General features: G+C 47.3%; 1 protein-coding gene across 1 annotated transcript in view; it reads left to right on the forward strand.

Annotated features, from left to right (window-relative positions):
- The window catches only part of Myo1e (myosin IE), a 205,140-nt gene extending 194,539 nt beyond the window's left edge, over positions 1–10,601 (forward strand). Inside the window, exons 27-28 of the mRNA XM_052713547.1 lie at positions 6,572–6,741; positions 9,562–10,601. Of these exons, the coding sequence (XP_052569507.1) occupies positions 6,572–6,741; positions 9,562–9,638 (247 nt within the window). The 3' untranslated portion in view covers positions 9,639–10,601. The remainder of the gene's footprint in view (positions 1–6,571; positions 6,742–9,561) is intronic.
- The last annotated feature ends 2,494 nt before the right edge of the window (positions 10,602–13,095 follow it).

Genomic DNA, 13,095 nt, shown 5'->3' on the forward strand with positions numbered 1-13,095 from the left:
TAGTCCTAGCACTCAGAAGGTAGAGGCAGGCGATCTCTGTGAGTTTCAGGCCAGCCTGGTCTAACTAGTGAGTTCCAGGCTAGCCAGGGCTACATAGTGAGAGACTTGTCTCAGAATTCTTGTCCTGATTCTCAAGGGAAGAAGGCAGCCTCTGTAACAATCACAGAAGCAGCCACTTCCCACCTTCATACTGATCCATATGGACTCTCCATCCGGACATCAGGTGTGCTGGACAGCTTTTCCTCTGGTCACTGTAATGTGATCGACCTACAGTCCATTGTGGAAGAATTGAAGCCAAGTCTGGAAACGTCTGTTGCCATTTTTAATCCAGTGTTCTGTTTCATGAGAGAATGGCTTTGAGCGCTTCCAAAGACACTCCAGAGGTTAAGCCAACTAGAAGTCAGGGAACCAGAATAATAGGGCAGGTGCTGGGTGGCAGGGCTTCCCACCAGGCAGCAAAGGATGAATAGCTAGGAAGCCGGAAGTGCTGCCTAGGTGTCTCCTATCAGGCAGGACTCTTCCTAAGGGAGTCATATTTTCAAAAGGCTTAAAGTTTCCAGCAAGCATCCAATAGCAATATTCTCAATCTACAGTCTACAGGAGCAGCCAGAACCTGGCCCAAGCCAAGGCCAGGTCTTAGGAATTCCTGGCACCCACTCTCATACTTCCAGTAATGTCTATGGTTTCAGCATTTGGAGCAGAACGTAATTTTTAAAGCCAATACAATAAGACTTCATTCTTTTCCTTCTTGGAAATTCAAGACCCAAATTTCACATCCGCAGAACAAAAGCAGTGATATTCAAAAGCTTAGTCCCCAGCTTTCCCTGGTACACACCCACCTTGGGAATGATGAGACATTCTCAGAAAGTTCACAGGAAGCGGTGAAGCACAGTTGGAAGGCTGGGCATGAGTCTGGTTCATATTGTAGTTTCTTTTGCTTTCGCCTCATCAAACATCTACTGAGCCATGCTCGTCGGATAGCTTGTCATTTAACCAGTGTGCCTTGGTGTTTTCATATGTATAATGGGGAGAATAAGATGCCAAAAACTGAGAACTGGAGAGATGATTCAGAAGGTAAGGGTATTTGTCACCAAGCCTGAGGACCTGTGTTTGATCCCTAGGGTCCACATGGTAGGAGCCCCCCCCCCCAAATGTGTCCTCTGACCTCCACACATGAGCCCTGGCAAGCATTACACAAACCCTAGCAAATTAATTGATTAATTAAACTTTTAAAAAAGGATAATAAATGAAAAGCCCACCTTTCTGGATTTTTCTTAAAGATTCTAGAAGGACTAAATATATAACAAAACATGCTGCAACTTGAGTTTCAGGTCAGGGAGCTGTTTTTGTGTGGTTCTAGGACTCAAGCCCAGAATCTCACACATTCTAAGCAAATTCTCTACCACATTCTTTTGCATTTGTTCCTAGGGAGCTAGTAGGAGAACACTCCCTAGTACACTGTGGACTGGCTGTACAGTATATGGAACAGAGCGGAGGCAGGCCACGCTGCTGCAGCTATCACTGGACACTGTACTCTATCTGGACGACTTCAAGTCACAAATTCCTTCTTGCTCTGTGCGTCATGTCCCTCACAGAACAGCCTCATCACTGATCAGCATCACACCCACATCCTGTGGACCAGGGCAGGGGCGTCAACTAGTCCTCAATTTGGAGATGACTGATGCCAGTTAGGTTTTCATATCTCAGGAGAACCCCCCAGTACTTACTCTGTGAGGCCCTGAATGTCAACTGGCGTTGATCTTAGTGCCTGCATGGAGGTCTTCCCCAACCACTGATGGAGGATTCACCTTGCAGGATAATTTCTCAGCATGCAACTCAGATGTGCTGTGCATATTTCCTTAGGAAAAATAAATTGCATTCTGGGTTCTGGTGTGGTTATACTTGAGTATAATGCCCTGCTCCAAAGAAAGAGAAGTTAAGTGGATTCTTCATACATTTATTATGTTAAAGGACAAAAGATACCATGAAGTGATGTATGTAAATTTCCTGAACTGAGGGGTCTGTCAATTCATAACAAGAAAGCTAGATTTCACTGTACAAAAAAAAAAAAAAAATCACATACAGGACCAGTGAGGTGGCTTAGCTATTAAGAGCACTTGCTGCTCTTCCTGAGGACCTGAGTTCAGTTCTCAGCACTCACCCGGCACCTCACAACTGTCTGTAACTCCATTTCCATAGTATCCAATGCCCTCTTGGCCTTCAAGGGCACCAGGCACACACATGGTACACAGACATACATGCAGACAAAACACTCATAAACATAAAATTAAAATTTTTTTAAATTAAATATAGCAGCAGCAAGATGGCTCAGCAGGTAAATGTGCTTGCTACCAAGTCTGTTGACCTGAGTTCAGTCCCCTGGATCTCCTTGGTGGAAGAAGAAAACCAGCGCCAGCAAACTGCCCTCTGACCTCTACAAATGCTTTGGCATGCATCCCCTCAACACACACACACACACACACACACACACACACACACACACACACAGAGAAAGAGTAAATCATGTAAATTTTTTAATTAAGAAAATTACACATAATCAGATATTAGATTTGTTTGGCAGTGTGTAGTTCCATAGCTATGTCCTAACATGTCTGCACAGATACAGACAGGCCCATGGATAAAGTACACTTTGACTATTGAAATAGCAGCAGGGATAGACACTTTATTGTTAACTAGGGTTCTCACTGCTGTCCCCGTTCTCCTGGTGGATGATCTGGCTTTATAACACGGCTTTCAATCCTGGAGGAGACAGGGTAATTAGAAATACAAACAGCACGGAAGAGCAGAAGGGCCAAAATTACCCACACCTGCTGCCGCCCGTTCAGAACACATGGAGAGAAAGCCTGCTGTTTGTTTTTATTTGAGTTCTGAGGCCTGATCTGTCTCAGTCTGGCCTTGAACTCTTGAGATCTTCCTGCCTCTGCCTCCTGGGTGCTGGAATTACAGGTGTGTGCTGCCAAGCCTAGCTCAGGGAAGCATTTGAGTTTTGTTTTTTTTTTTCTCGTTTTTCGAGACAGGGTTTCTCTGTGTAGCTTTGCGCCTTTCCTGGGACTCGCTTGGTAGCCCAGGCTGGCCTCGAACTCACAGAGATCCACCTGGCTCTGCCTCCCGAGTGCTGGGATTAAAGGCGTGCGCCACCACCGCCCGGCGCATTTGAGTTTTTATCTTATTTTATGTGAATAGGTGTTTTGCCTGGATGTGTGTGTGTGCACCCTATGTGTGCCTAGTACCTTCAAAAGCCAGAAGAGGGTGTCAGATCCCCAGGAACTAGAGTCACAGATGTTGTGAGTCAGCATGTGGGTGCTAGGAACCAAAGCGGGGGTTCTCTGCAGGGACAGCAAGTGCTCTTAACCTCTGAGCTGTCTCTCCAGCTTCAGGAAAACATTTCAGATCAGGATGAATTCGGGTGATTATTGGAAGGGTTTCCCGAGCAGGGGCATGTGGGTGAGCAATGGAACCAGACAAAAATGCCTGGATTGCAGCAGTTGCCACTTCCTGGGGTGTGTGGCTGAGTTTTTGTTAACTGGACCCAAGCTAGGGTTATCTGGGAACACGGACCTCAACTGAGGAATTGCCTCCATCAGATTTACCTGTGGGCAAGTCTATGGCACATCTTCTTGTTTAATGATTGGTGTGGGCAGTGCTGCCCCTAGGTCCTGGGTTGTATAAGAAAGCAAATAAGCACACTAGTAAGCAGTATTCTTCCATGGTCTTTGCTCAGTCCCTGCCTTGAGTTCTGCCCTGACTTCCCATTGTGATGAACTGTAACCAGGACATGTAGCCAAGAATCTCCAAGTTGCTTTGGTCAGCGTGTTATGGCAGCAGCAGGAAGCAAACTAAGACGTGGTAAATACACGTACCACCATGGCCATATGTCAGGCCGTGAGCGTGGCTCCACCGAAGGGGGCGTGGATTGGTAATCACACCGAGTTACAGTGTCTCCACTTCACATCAGTGACAGACTTTCATAACCTCCAGACCAGAGACAGAAAAATGGTTCTGAAGGGATGAAGCTTGCATATTTATTTCCTTTGCTAATTTAATTGTTAAGTTTGTAAGATTTAATTGTTAATGACTGTGTTTCACAAGTAGTTGACACAATTCCTGGAAGTTTGAGCCCTCAGCTCTGAGCCAGCTCTGCTCAGGGGCCCTTCTGCGCCGAGTTGGCAGTCACCCTGGCTGGGAGTGGCCAGCTCCTAGTACCTAAAAGACCTCATTAATCAATGTTTGGCAGTGTGTTGAAAGCCATTAGTTCTCCGTGTTTATTACACAGCATTGCCCCCTAGTGGCACAAAAGAGAGAGGCTGGGTTTCCAAGGCTGTTGGGGCCTTTGCTGACCTAGCCTGGGTAAGGGCTGTTGTGGCTGGCTGTGCTCTGGGCTGCCTTCAGGTCCCCAGTCTGCTAAACCCTAGAGACAGTGGACTCTTCATCGGCATAGAATTCCTTGTTCCTTAGCTGCACACTGAGTTCAAATGCAGACCCCGTCTCAAAACTACTAGAAGCAACAACAACAAAAAGACTGTGAAGGGGCTCCACGGAGGCAGATGCTGGAGCAATCCTCCTGCTTCCACTCTGACCCAGCTGCCCATGTAGATCCATTGTCTTATCTTCCCACTCCCGCCCTCCCTCAGGGCCCTTCCACAGAGGACTGTGTGCTACACCCCAATATCCTTGGACACCCTCCCTGCCCCTACCAGACTTCATGACTCTGCCCTAAGGACAATATCCCGCTCTCCTTTGGATGTAGGAGACTGAATTTCCTTGTACAAGTGTTTGGGGGTGGGGTTTGTGAACCCAGGTGTGTGTGGGTATCTGTGCGCATAAGCTCCCCGCCATGCCCTATGAACTTCCAGACTGCAGGCTTCCATCTCCTTCCTGGGGTGTTTGATGTCCACCCTATCCCCTCCAATGTCTTGTTGCTGGGAAATCAGATGATTAGCCCCGGCTAAAGGGTCTTCCTAACCAAATGCTGACATATGCTCAGGGTGTGTGTGTGTGTATAATCAAAAGCTTGCTTGCTGGCCAGTAGCAAGCACTTCCCAGGGAAGGGCGATGTCCCATGGACGGTGGGTATGAAATTATGTCATTGTAATGATCCATGAGTTAGTCTCATCAGACAAAAGTGCTTGGTATGATGGCCTGAGATGAAGAGCTGGGGTTTGCTGCTTTCCACAGGCCTGGGGACAGAGACAAGGTTCAGGGGCCTCACCCCCACCTGGCGTCCAGGGCTCACCCCATCCACCTCCCACCTGATGCAGCTAGTTCATCCCATTTAGTGCACATGTGTTCGTCACCACAGGAGCTCAGCAAGTCCAGGGCTGGGGCCTCTTGAAGGCATGGCTCAAAATGGAGTGATGAGTCTTTCTATAGGCCTGTCCCTTTTATTTCTGTTCTTACAGGTATTCGCAGATGTGGCTAGGCCTAAGAGACAGCCCTTCCCATGCTGATCCTTACCTCAGACCCTTCTACTTTTAATCACATTTATTTGCTGTGTATGATGTAGGTGTGCGCATGTTGTGGTGCATGTGTGAAGGTCAGGGGACAGTTTTTGAGAGTCCTTTCCTTCACCATGTGGGGCTTGGGGGAATCGAACTCAGGTGGTCAGGCTTTGTGGGAGCCCGTTCTCGGGTTCCTCGTGGCTTTACCCAGCAGGTCCGCATAGAGGATGATCAGGACCACGGGCCTGGGTGCAGGTGTCTGAGATGGTCTGCACTTGGCTGTGCTGGGGGAGGAGGTCTTTTGCTCCACCCCTTGGCGTCTCTATAAAAACCCTGGGGCAGAGACAGTCGGGGCCCGTTGGAATAGGTTCCAGGCCCTCTCGAGGCTATCCTTTATTTTCTATCTGTTTATCTCCGCAAGATTCTCCACAATAAATCCTTCTATCTAATATTTCCTGCTGCTCACACTCAAGAAAACTCTGGGGAGCTGTGGGGGTGGTGGGTAGACGCCCCACAAGGCTTGGCGGCAAGTGCCCTTTTCCCGTGGAGTCTTCCCACTGCTCCTCCCTCACCCCAAGACCCTCGTAGAAGAGTGCGTCATCTAAGTTCCCTTTGTAGGCTATGCTTTAGGTTGGCCCTTAAGCAAGTGGGGAGACATGTTTTCTAACTTCCTCTGTCCTTTTTAAAAAGTGCTCTTCATGAACATCCGTAATGCCTGTTCCAGACGCAAGTTTAAAGAGCTCGCTCCTAGGACTAGGAATGTAACTCAGTTAGTAGAATGCTTGCCTAGCGTATGAGGCCATGAAGATGTGATGGTGCTTGTCTATAACCCCAGACCTTGGGATGTGGAAGCAGGAAGACCAGAAGAAGTTCAAGGCCATCCTTGGCTAGCTACATAGTGAGTTTGAGGATAGCCTGGGATACATGAGATCCTGTCTCAAAAAAAAAAAAAAAAGAGCTTACTCATAGGAACGAGTTGAAATTATGTACGTTAGAAACACTGAATGGTGGATTGAGACAACATGGTATAAAGGCTGGCAAGATGGCTCACCAAAAAAACCTGCTGCTTCCTTGGGGTGTCCCAGGCTCACAGGGTCCTGCTCTCTCCGCAGAGTCCGAAGACAAACATCCAGCAGACCTCCCCCAGCAGGGGGCAGACCAAAGCCCCAGCCTAAGCCCAAGCCTCAGGTGCCCCAGTGCAAGGCTTTGTACGCCTATGACGCTCAGGACACGGACGAACTCAGCTTCAATGCCAATGACGTTATCGACATTATTAAAGAAGGTAAGTGCGGGGCCGGCTGCAGGATCCTCCCAGAGAGCGTGCAGGGAGTTCAAGGGCTCACTCATCAGAGTGTAGACCAGTGTTTCTCAACCTGTGGGTCGCGACCCTTCAGGGGTCCAATGTCTTTTTCACAGAGGTTGCATGTCAGGTATCCTGTATGTCAGATATTTACATTGCAATTCATAACAGTAGCAAAATTATAATGAAAATAATGTTATGGTTGGGAGTCACCACAACATTAAGAACTGTATTAAAGGGTCGCAGCATTAGGAAGGTTGAGAACCACTGGGTCAAATATACCATGTTTGACCAGAACTTTTTACAATGTCAGAAGTTGAACCCAAGGCCTTGAGCATGCTAGACATATACTCTACCACTGGGCTGTGTTCTCGATCCTCTTTTGACTTTTTATTTTAGTATGGAGTCTCACTAAGTTGTCTAGGCTGGTCTTGAACTCACTCTGTAGCCGAGGCTCAAGTTCAGACTTACGATCCTCCAGCCTCAACTTCCCAGGAAATTGAATTTACAGGCTTGGGCTATCTGGCCCATCAAGACTTTGTTTTTCTAAATACCCTTTTTAAGGAAGGAGAGGTTGTGTACAAGTGTGTATACATGACATCACACACACACACACACACACACACACACACACACACACACACACACACCCCTATGATATGGTGCATTGAATGTTCACACTCAGTTGGAGGAAAGTTCCCAGACAATTCATATCAGTTCAGGTCAAGTTTTCCCACCAAATGAGTAACCAAAAACTCACTTTTCAGAACTTTCTGAGTTTTGCCACTGTGGTGAGAGCAGAGACGCTGGCATCCACATGCTGGGGAGATAAGTACCCTACATAGTTCCTGTAAATATCCTCTTTCAGAGGAAGTAATGGAAATATTTGGCCACAACCGTCCAATTCTTCACTCCTCACTTCAAAAGAATTGCTTTAGATCTGTCCTTCATTCCACCAAACCAAGATAAAAATCCAAATAAACATTTACATGTGGGGCTGGACAGATGGCTCAGCAGTTAGGAGCACTGGCTACTCTTCCAGAGTCCTGAGTTCAATTCCCAGCAACCACATGGTGGCTCACAACTGTCTGTAATGAAATCTGGCAACCTCTTCTGGCCTGCAGAGATACATGCAAGCAGAACACTGTATACAGAATAAATAAACAAATCTTAAAAAGAATATTTACATATATTTTAAAAAAGAAAAATGTCTTAGAAGTATGACCAAGATTTTTTCCCTAATCATGTGGAAAGGCTCTCCCAAAATTGTAGAAATCTGAGAAGCTGGAAAATCATAGGTGTTGGGCAGGACATAACTTAGTTGGTAGAGTACCTATCCAGCTCAAAGCCCCGAATTTGATCCTGCACTGCATCAAACAGGATATGTCAGTACAGGTCTGAGATCCCAGAACTCAGGAGGTGGAGGCAGGAGAAGCAGAAGTTCCAGGTTATCCTCTATCACATAGGAAGTCTGAGGCCAGCCTAGGCTATAGGAGACCCTGTCTGAAAACAAAATAACAACAAACACAGATGTTGATAGACCACTGAAATATAAAAACATCATGAAGAACTAGGCCGGGCGGTGGTGGCGCACGCCTTTAATCCCAGCACTCAGGAGGCAGAGCCAGGCGGATCTCTGTGAGTTCGAGGCCAGCCTGGGCTACCAAGTGAGTCCCAGGAAAGGCGCAAAGCCACACAGAGAAACCCTGTCTCGAAAAACCAAAAAAAAAAAAAAAAAAAAAAAAACACATCATGAAGAACTAAGCTGAGAAGGATCCAGAGACAGGAGATGAGTGAAGATGGGGAGGAGCGCACAGGACTGAGGCAGAACCCGTTCTAAAAACAGACTCTGAGCTGGGGTTGGGAATGGCAAGAGTGGCGGGCGGAAAGAGACGGCCTAGCAGGGCCTGAGTCGTCCTGCACCGCACTGACCTGGGCAGACTGCTGCATGCCGAGCAGGCCTGGCCAAGGTGGATCCTACGGGGCTCACGACTAGAAGCGTTCTCACATGTGCTCCGCAGGTCCTACCTAAAGGGGACGTGACTGCTGGTACATTTCCATGTCTGTTTTTGTTGGTGGTGGTTTTTAGTTTTTGTTGTTGTTGTTTTTGTTTTTTTGTTTTGTTTTGTTTTGTTTGAGACAGGGTTTCTCTGTGTAACCCTGGCTGTCCTGGAACTCACTCTGTAGACCAGGCTGGCCTCAAACTCAGTGATCCACCTGCCTCTGCCTCTGGAGTGCTGGGATTAAAGGCGTGTGCTACCACCGCCTGGTTCCACGTCTGTTTTAAGGAGTCACTTTTATCTTTTTTTTTTTTTTTTCTCTTTTTTAGTCAGGGTCTCATTTAGCCAAGGCTGGCCTTGAACTCCTGATCTTCCTCCTTCTACTTCCTGAGTGCTGAGATTACAAGCATACTGGTTCATGAAATTCTGGCCCACAAGTGTGGCCCACAAGTCACTTGAGCCCAAGGCAGGGTAGGAGTGTGGTCCACAAGTCAATTGAGCCCATGGGGGGGTGTGCAGAAGTGTGGCTCACAAATCAATCGAGTCCATTGGGGGGGCGTGCAGGAGTGTGGCTCACAAATCAATCGAGCCCACGGGGCAGGAGTGTGGCCCACAAGTCACTTGAGCCCATGGGGCGGGGGGCAGGAGTGTGGTCCACAAGTCAATCGAGTCCATGGGGGGGGGTGCAGGAGTGTGGCTCACAAATCAATCGAGCCCACGGGGCAGGAGTGTGGCTCACAAATCAATCGAGCCCACGGGGCAGGAGTGTGGCCCACACCCACCTGTACTTTTGCCTTCATAGATCCTTCCGGCTGGTGGACAGGGAGACTACGAGGCAAGCAAGGCCTGTTTCCCAACAACTACGTCACCAAGATCTGAGGCGCCTAGAGACTGACGAGCAGGCAGAGGAGCTCCAGGCGTGGACTGGGGAGGGGACTTTCTGGGGACTCCCCTTCTGATCCACAGTGAGCAAGGCCTGAAGCTGTTCTGGCACCTTCCCCATGGAAGACACAGAAAAGCTTGGATTAGGAACAAGGAGTGTCACTCCATAAATGATCCTAAAAGGCAGCCTAATCCCCATGAGTGCAAAAACAACCACCCACTAAGATTTATTTATTATATTTAAATCTGGGGAGAGTAGCAGGGGCCGCTGGCCCACTTGCTGGGGGTCTACCCCACAGCCCCTCGCTCACTCACCAGGCCCAGGGAACAGCAGGTGGCCACTCTTGACAGTGCCCTTAGTTGAAGAGCACATTTCATTCATTCCTCTCTTCCACACCTGATACATTCCTCTCTGCTAACCCTCCTCCTGGGAGGACCGGCCCTCTGGAGGCTGGACTTGGTGTGAGCAGGCACTCTTGTGTCAATGCCAAGGACAGGCTGTTCTTCAGAGCCCACGGGAGCCAGGGCCACTAAGACTGCTGGTGGGAAGAAGCTGGATGCTAGGCTGTTGGTCTTGTTTTCTCTTGGTCTTTGGTTGTAATGTGGCTGGCCCATGTTGGTTTTATGTTTAACGCTGTGCTTATAATAAGAGAGATCTTTTTTCTCCCGAGCTGTACATTTATAAAAAGTGATCATATACTGTATATAGAAAAATCTAGAAGCACGTATGAATGCAGCAGGTAGTACTCCACTGTACCCATCCATGAAGGTAGGTTTTATTACAGGACTCGCACCAGGTACTTACAGATACGCCCTCTCCTCTTCGCCTACAAAAGAAATCACTGCATTCCTGCACAGCCCAGCAGACGCTCCCTTTACCCTTCCCCTGTAGGTAATTCTCCTGTGACCCCTCTGCCCCCCTCCCCTACCTCCTAAATAAACATAAAGGAGTCAGTGAAATGCCTTGTTCTTTCATGACATTTATTGTGGGTTATAATCCCTTCCCCTCCAAAAAGATGGTACAGTCATATCCACTACTGTTTTTTCCAGTTTCCGTGACTATAACAAGTATGTGGGATGAGCAGCTTGTGGGCAGGAAAGCTTAATAGCAGTTTATGGTTTAAGAGGTCTCTGTTCATGCTTCCTACTCTTGAAGTCTGACAGAAGAATCAAATGATTAAAGAGGGGGCTGGAGAGACGACTCAGCAGTTAAAAGCACTTCCAGAATGCTGGATGGTGGTAGCACAGGCCTTTAGTTCCAGCACTCAGGAGGAAGAGGCAGGTGAATCTCTGTGAGTTTGAGGCCAGCATGGTCTGAAAAGCAAGTTCCAGGATAGCCAGAGAGCTGTTACACAGAAAAACCCTGACTCAAAAAAAAAAAAAAAAAAAACCCTTCCAGAAGACCCTGGTTCAATTCCTAGCACCCACATGGTGGCTTTCAACTATCTGGGGGGATCTGACACCCTCTTCTGACCTCCACAGGCACAAGGCACACAAATGATGCACAGCTATACATGCAGGCAAAACACCCATCACATATAATAATAATAATAATAATAATAATAATAATAACTTCTAAATGATTAAAAAGGAACATGCAGCTCTATAAACTCAGTGGGGTAATGAGTAAATGCCTGAAATGCCAGCACTTGGGAAGTACAGGTCTGAGGATCAGGAGGTCAAGTTCATCCTCAGTTACATAACCAGCCTGGGACACATGAGATCCTGTCTACAAACAAACAGACCATCCAAGGAAAACCCAAACAAGGCTTCAGAATGAATCCATAAACTACCTCCTTTGTGCCAGAGACTGCACTGAGTGGTGGCTTGATCCTTCATAGCCCTGAGAGGAAAAACTCAGTCCTCATCCACATGGGTAACATCTGCACCACGACAGTCAGCTGACTGGAACCAAACCCAGGCCACCACCTGTAGGCCAGTGCTCCTGTATACCTTACTGAAGACATCCCATCCTCTAATTTCAGAATGTCAGGGTTTTTATCATGGCATGTTTTTATTTTTACCACTTAATATGAATAACTTTAGCTTTGGGTGCTGACTGTGTGGCGTGAGACTCTTCAAGGTGCTTCATGACATTCTAGAAACACCTGAGTCAGGGCATTTAATATTTAAGGGGGGGGGAATGTAACAAGGTGTGATGGCTATTCTTGGTTGTCAACTTGACTACATCTGGAAATAAGGGCATTTAATATTTATGGGGGGGGGGGAATGTAACAAGGTGTGGTGGCTATTCTTGCTTGTCAACTTGACTACATCTGGAAATAACTAAAACCCAAGTGGCTTGGTATATCTGTGAGGATTTTTTTTTAATTAAATCATTTGAAGTAAGACAACCTACCTTTAATCTGGGTCACATCTTCTGCTGGCAGCCTATATAAAGGACATGAAAGAAGAAAGCTTCCTCTCTCTGCCTGCCTGCCTGCCCTCAGTCTTCACTGGCAAGTCCATTCCTTCACTGGCATTAGAGCCTACTTCTTGGAGACTCTGGCATATACTGAAGACCAGCTGAGACATCCAGCCCCATAGACTGAACTACTGGATTCTTTGCCTTTGTGTTGGCAGACAGTCATTGTTGGACTAGCTGGATCACAGCCTATAAGCCACTCTAATAAATCACACACACACACACACACACACACACACACACACACACACACACACACGTCAGTTCTGTTCCTCTCAAGAACCTTGACTAATACATAAGGACATTATAAACCATCTTTGGAATATGCCCACAAAAATCTGTCCTCTCATGATATCCAAGGTTCCTCTGGCTTCCCCATGCACATGCATGCATGTGAATACATGTGCATGCATAATCCATCCTGTCACGACAGCCAGGGTTGTCCTTTGGCTGCCACATGAACATGAATACATGTGCACACGCATGCATACACAATCTATCATCGATCGAAGAGAAGCTCAGCTGAAGCATCCTTGCGAAGTCATGAACTTCTGGTGCTAGTAAAACTCTGTTCTGTGGTCTCACTTCTTTACTGTTCATTCTCAAGGAAGCTGGTCCAAGGCTGCCATGGGAACAAGCTTTACTAACTCAACAAGGGCTATTTATAAAACTCTGTAATGGGATTTCAAACCAGAAAGATGTTCAATGCCACAAAAATGCTTGAGGCTTACAGACATCCTCATCAGACAGCCTTGACCTGTTCAAGGAAGGGGAAGCCAGCCATCACTGGAAACAGGTCTTCCAATTGGGCCTGCTGTACTCAGAACAGCAGATCTCAGATCAGACAATGGGATCTGCAGTCAGGCAGAAGGCAGCTTTCCCTATACTCTCAGTAGAGGAACTGTTGAGTGTCTTAGGGTTTCTGTTGCTGTGAAGAGACACCATGGCTGCAGCAACTCAGAAAAAGCATTTAATTAGGGCTGGCTTAGAGGTTCAGAGGTTTAGTCCATTATTGTCATGGTGGGAAGC

This window comes from Peromyscus californicus, unplaced genomic scaffold (genome assembly GCF_007827085.1).
Source record: "Peromyscus californicus insignis strain IS unplaced genomic scaffold, ASM782708v3 Scaffold_11__1_contigs__length_118956290, whole genome shotgun sequence".
Classification (NCBI taxonomy): Eukaryota; Metazoa; Chordata; class Mammalia; order Rodentia; family Cricetidae; genus Peromyscus; species Peromyscus californicus.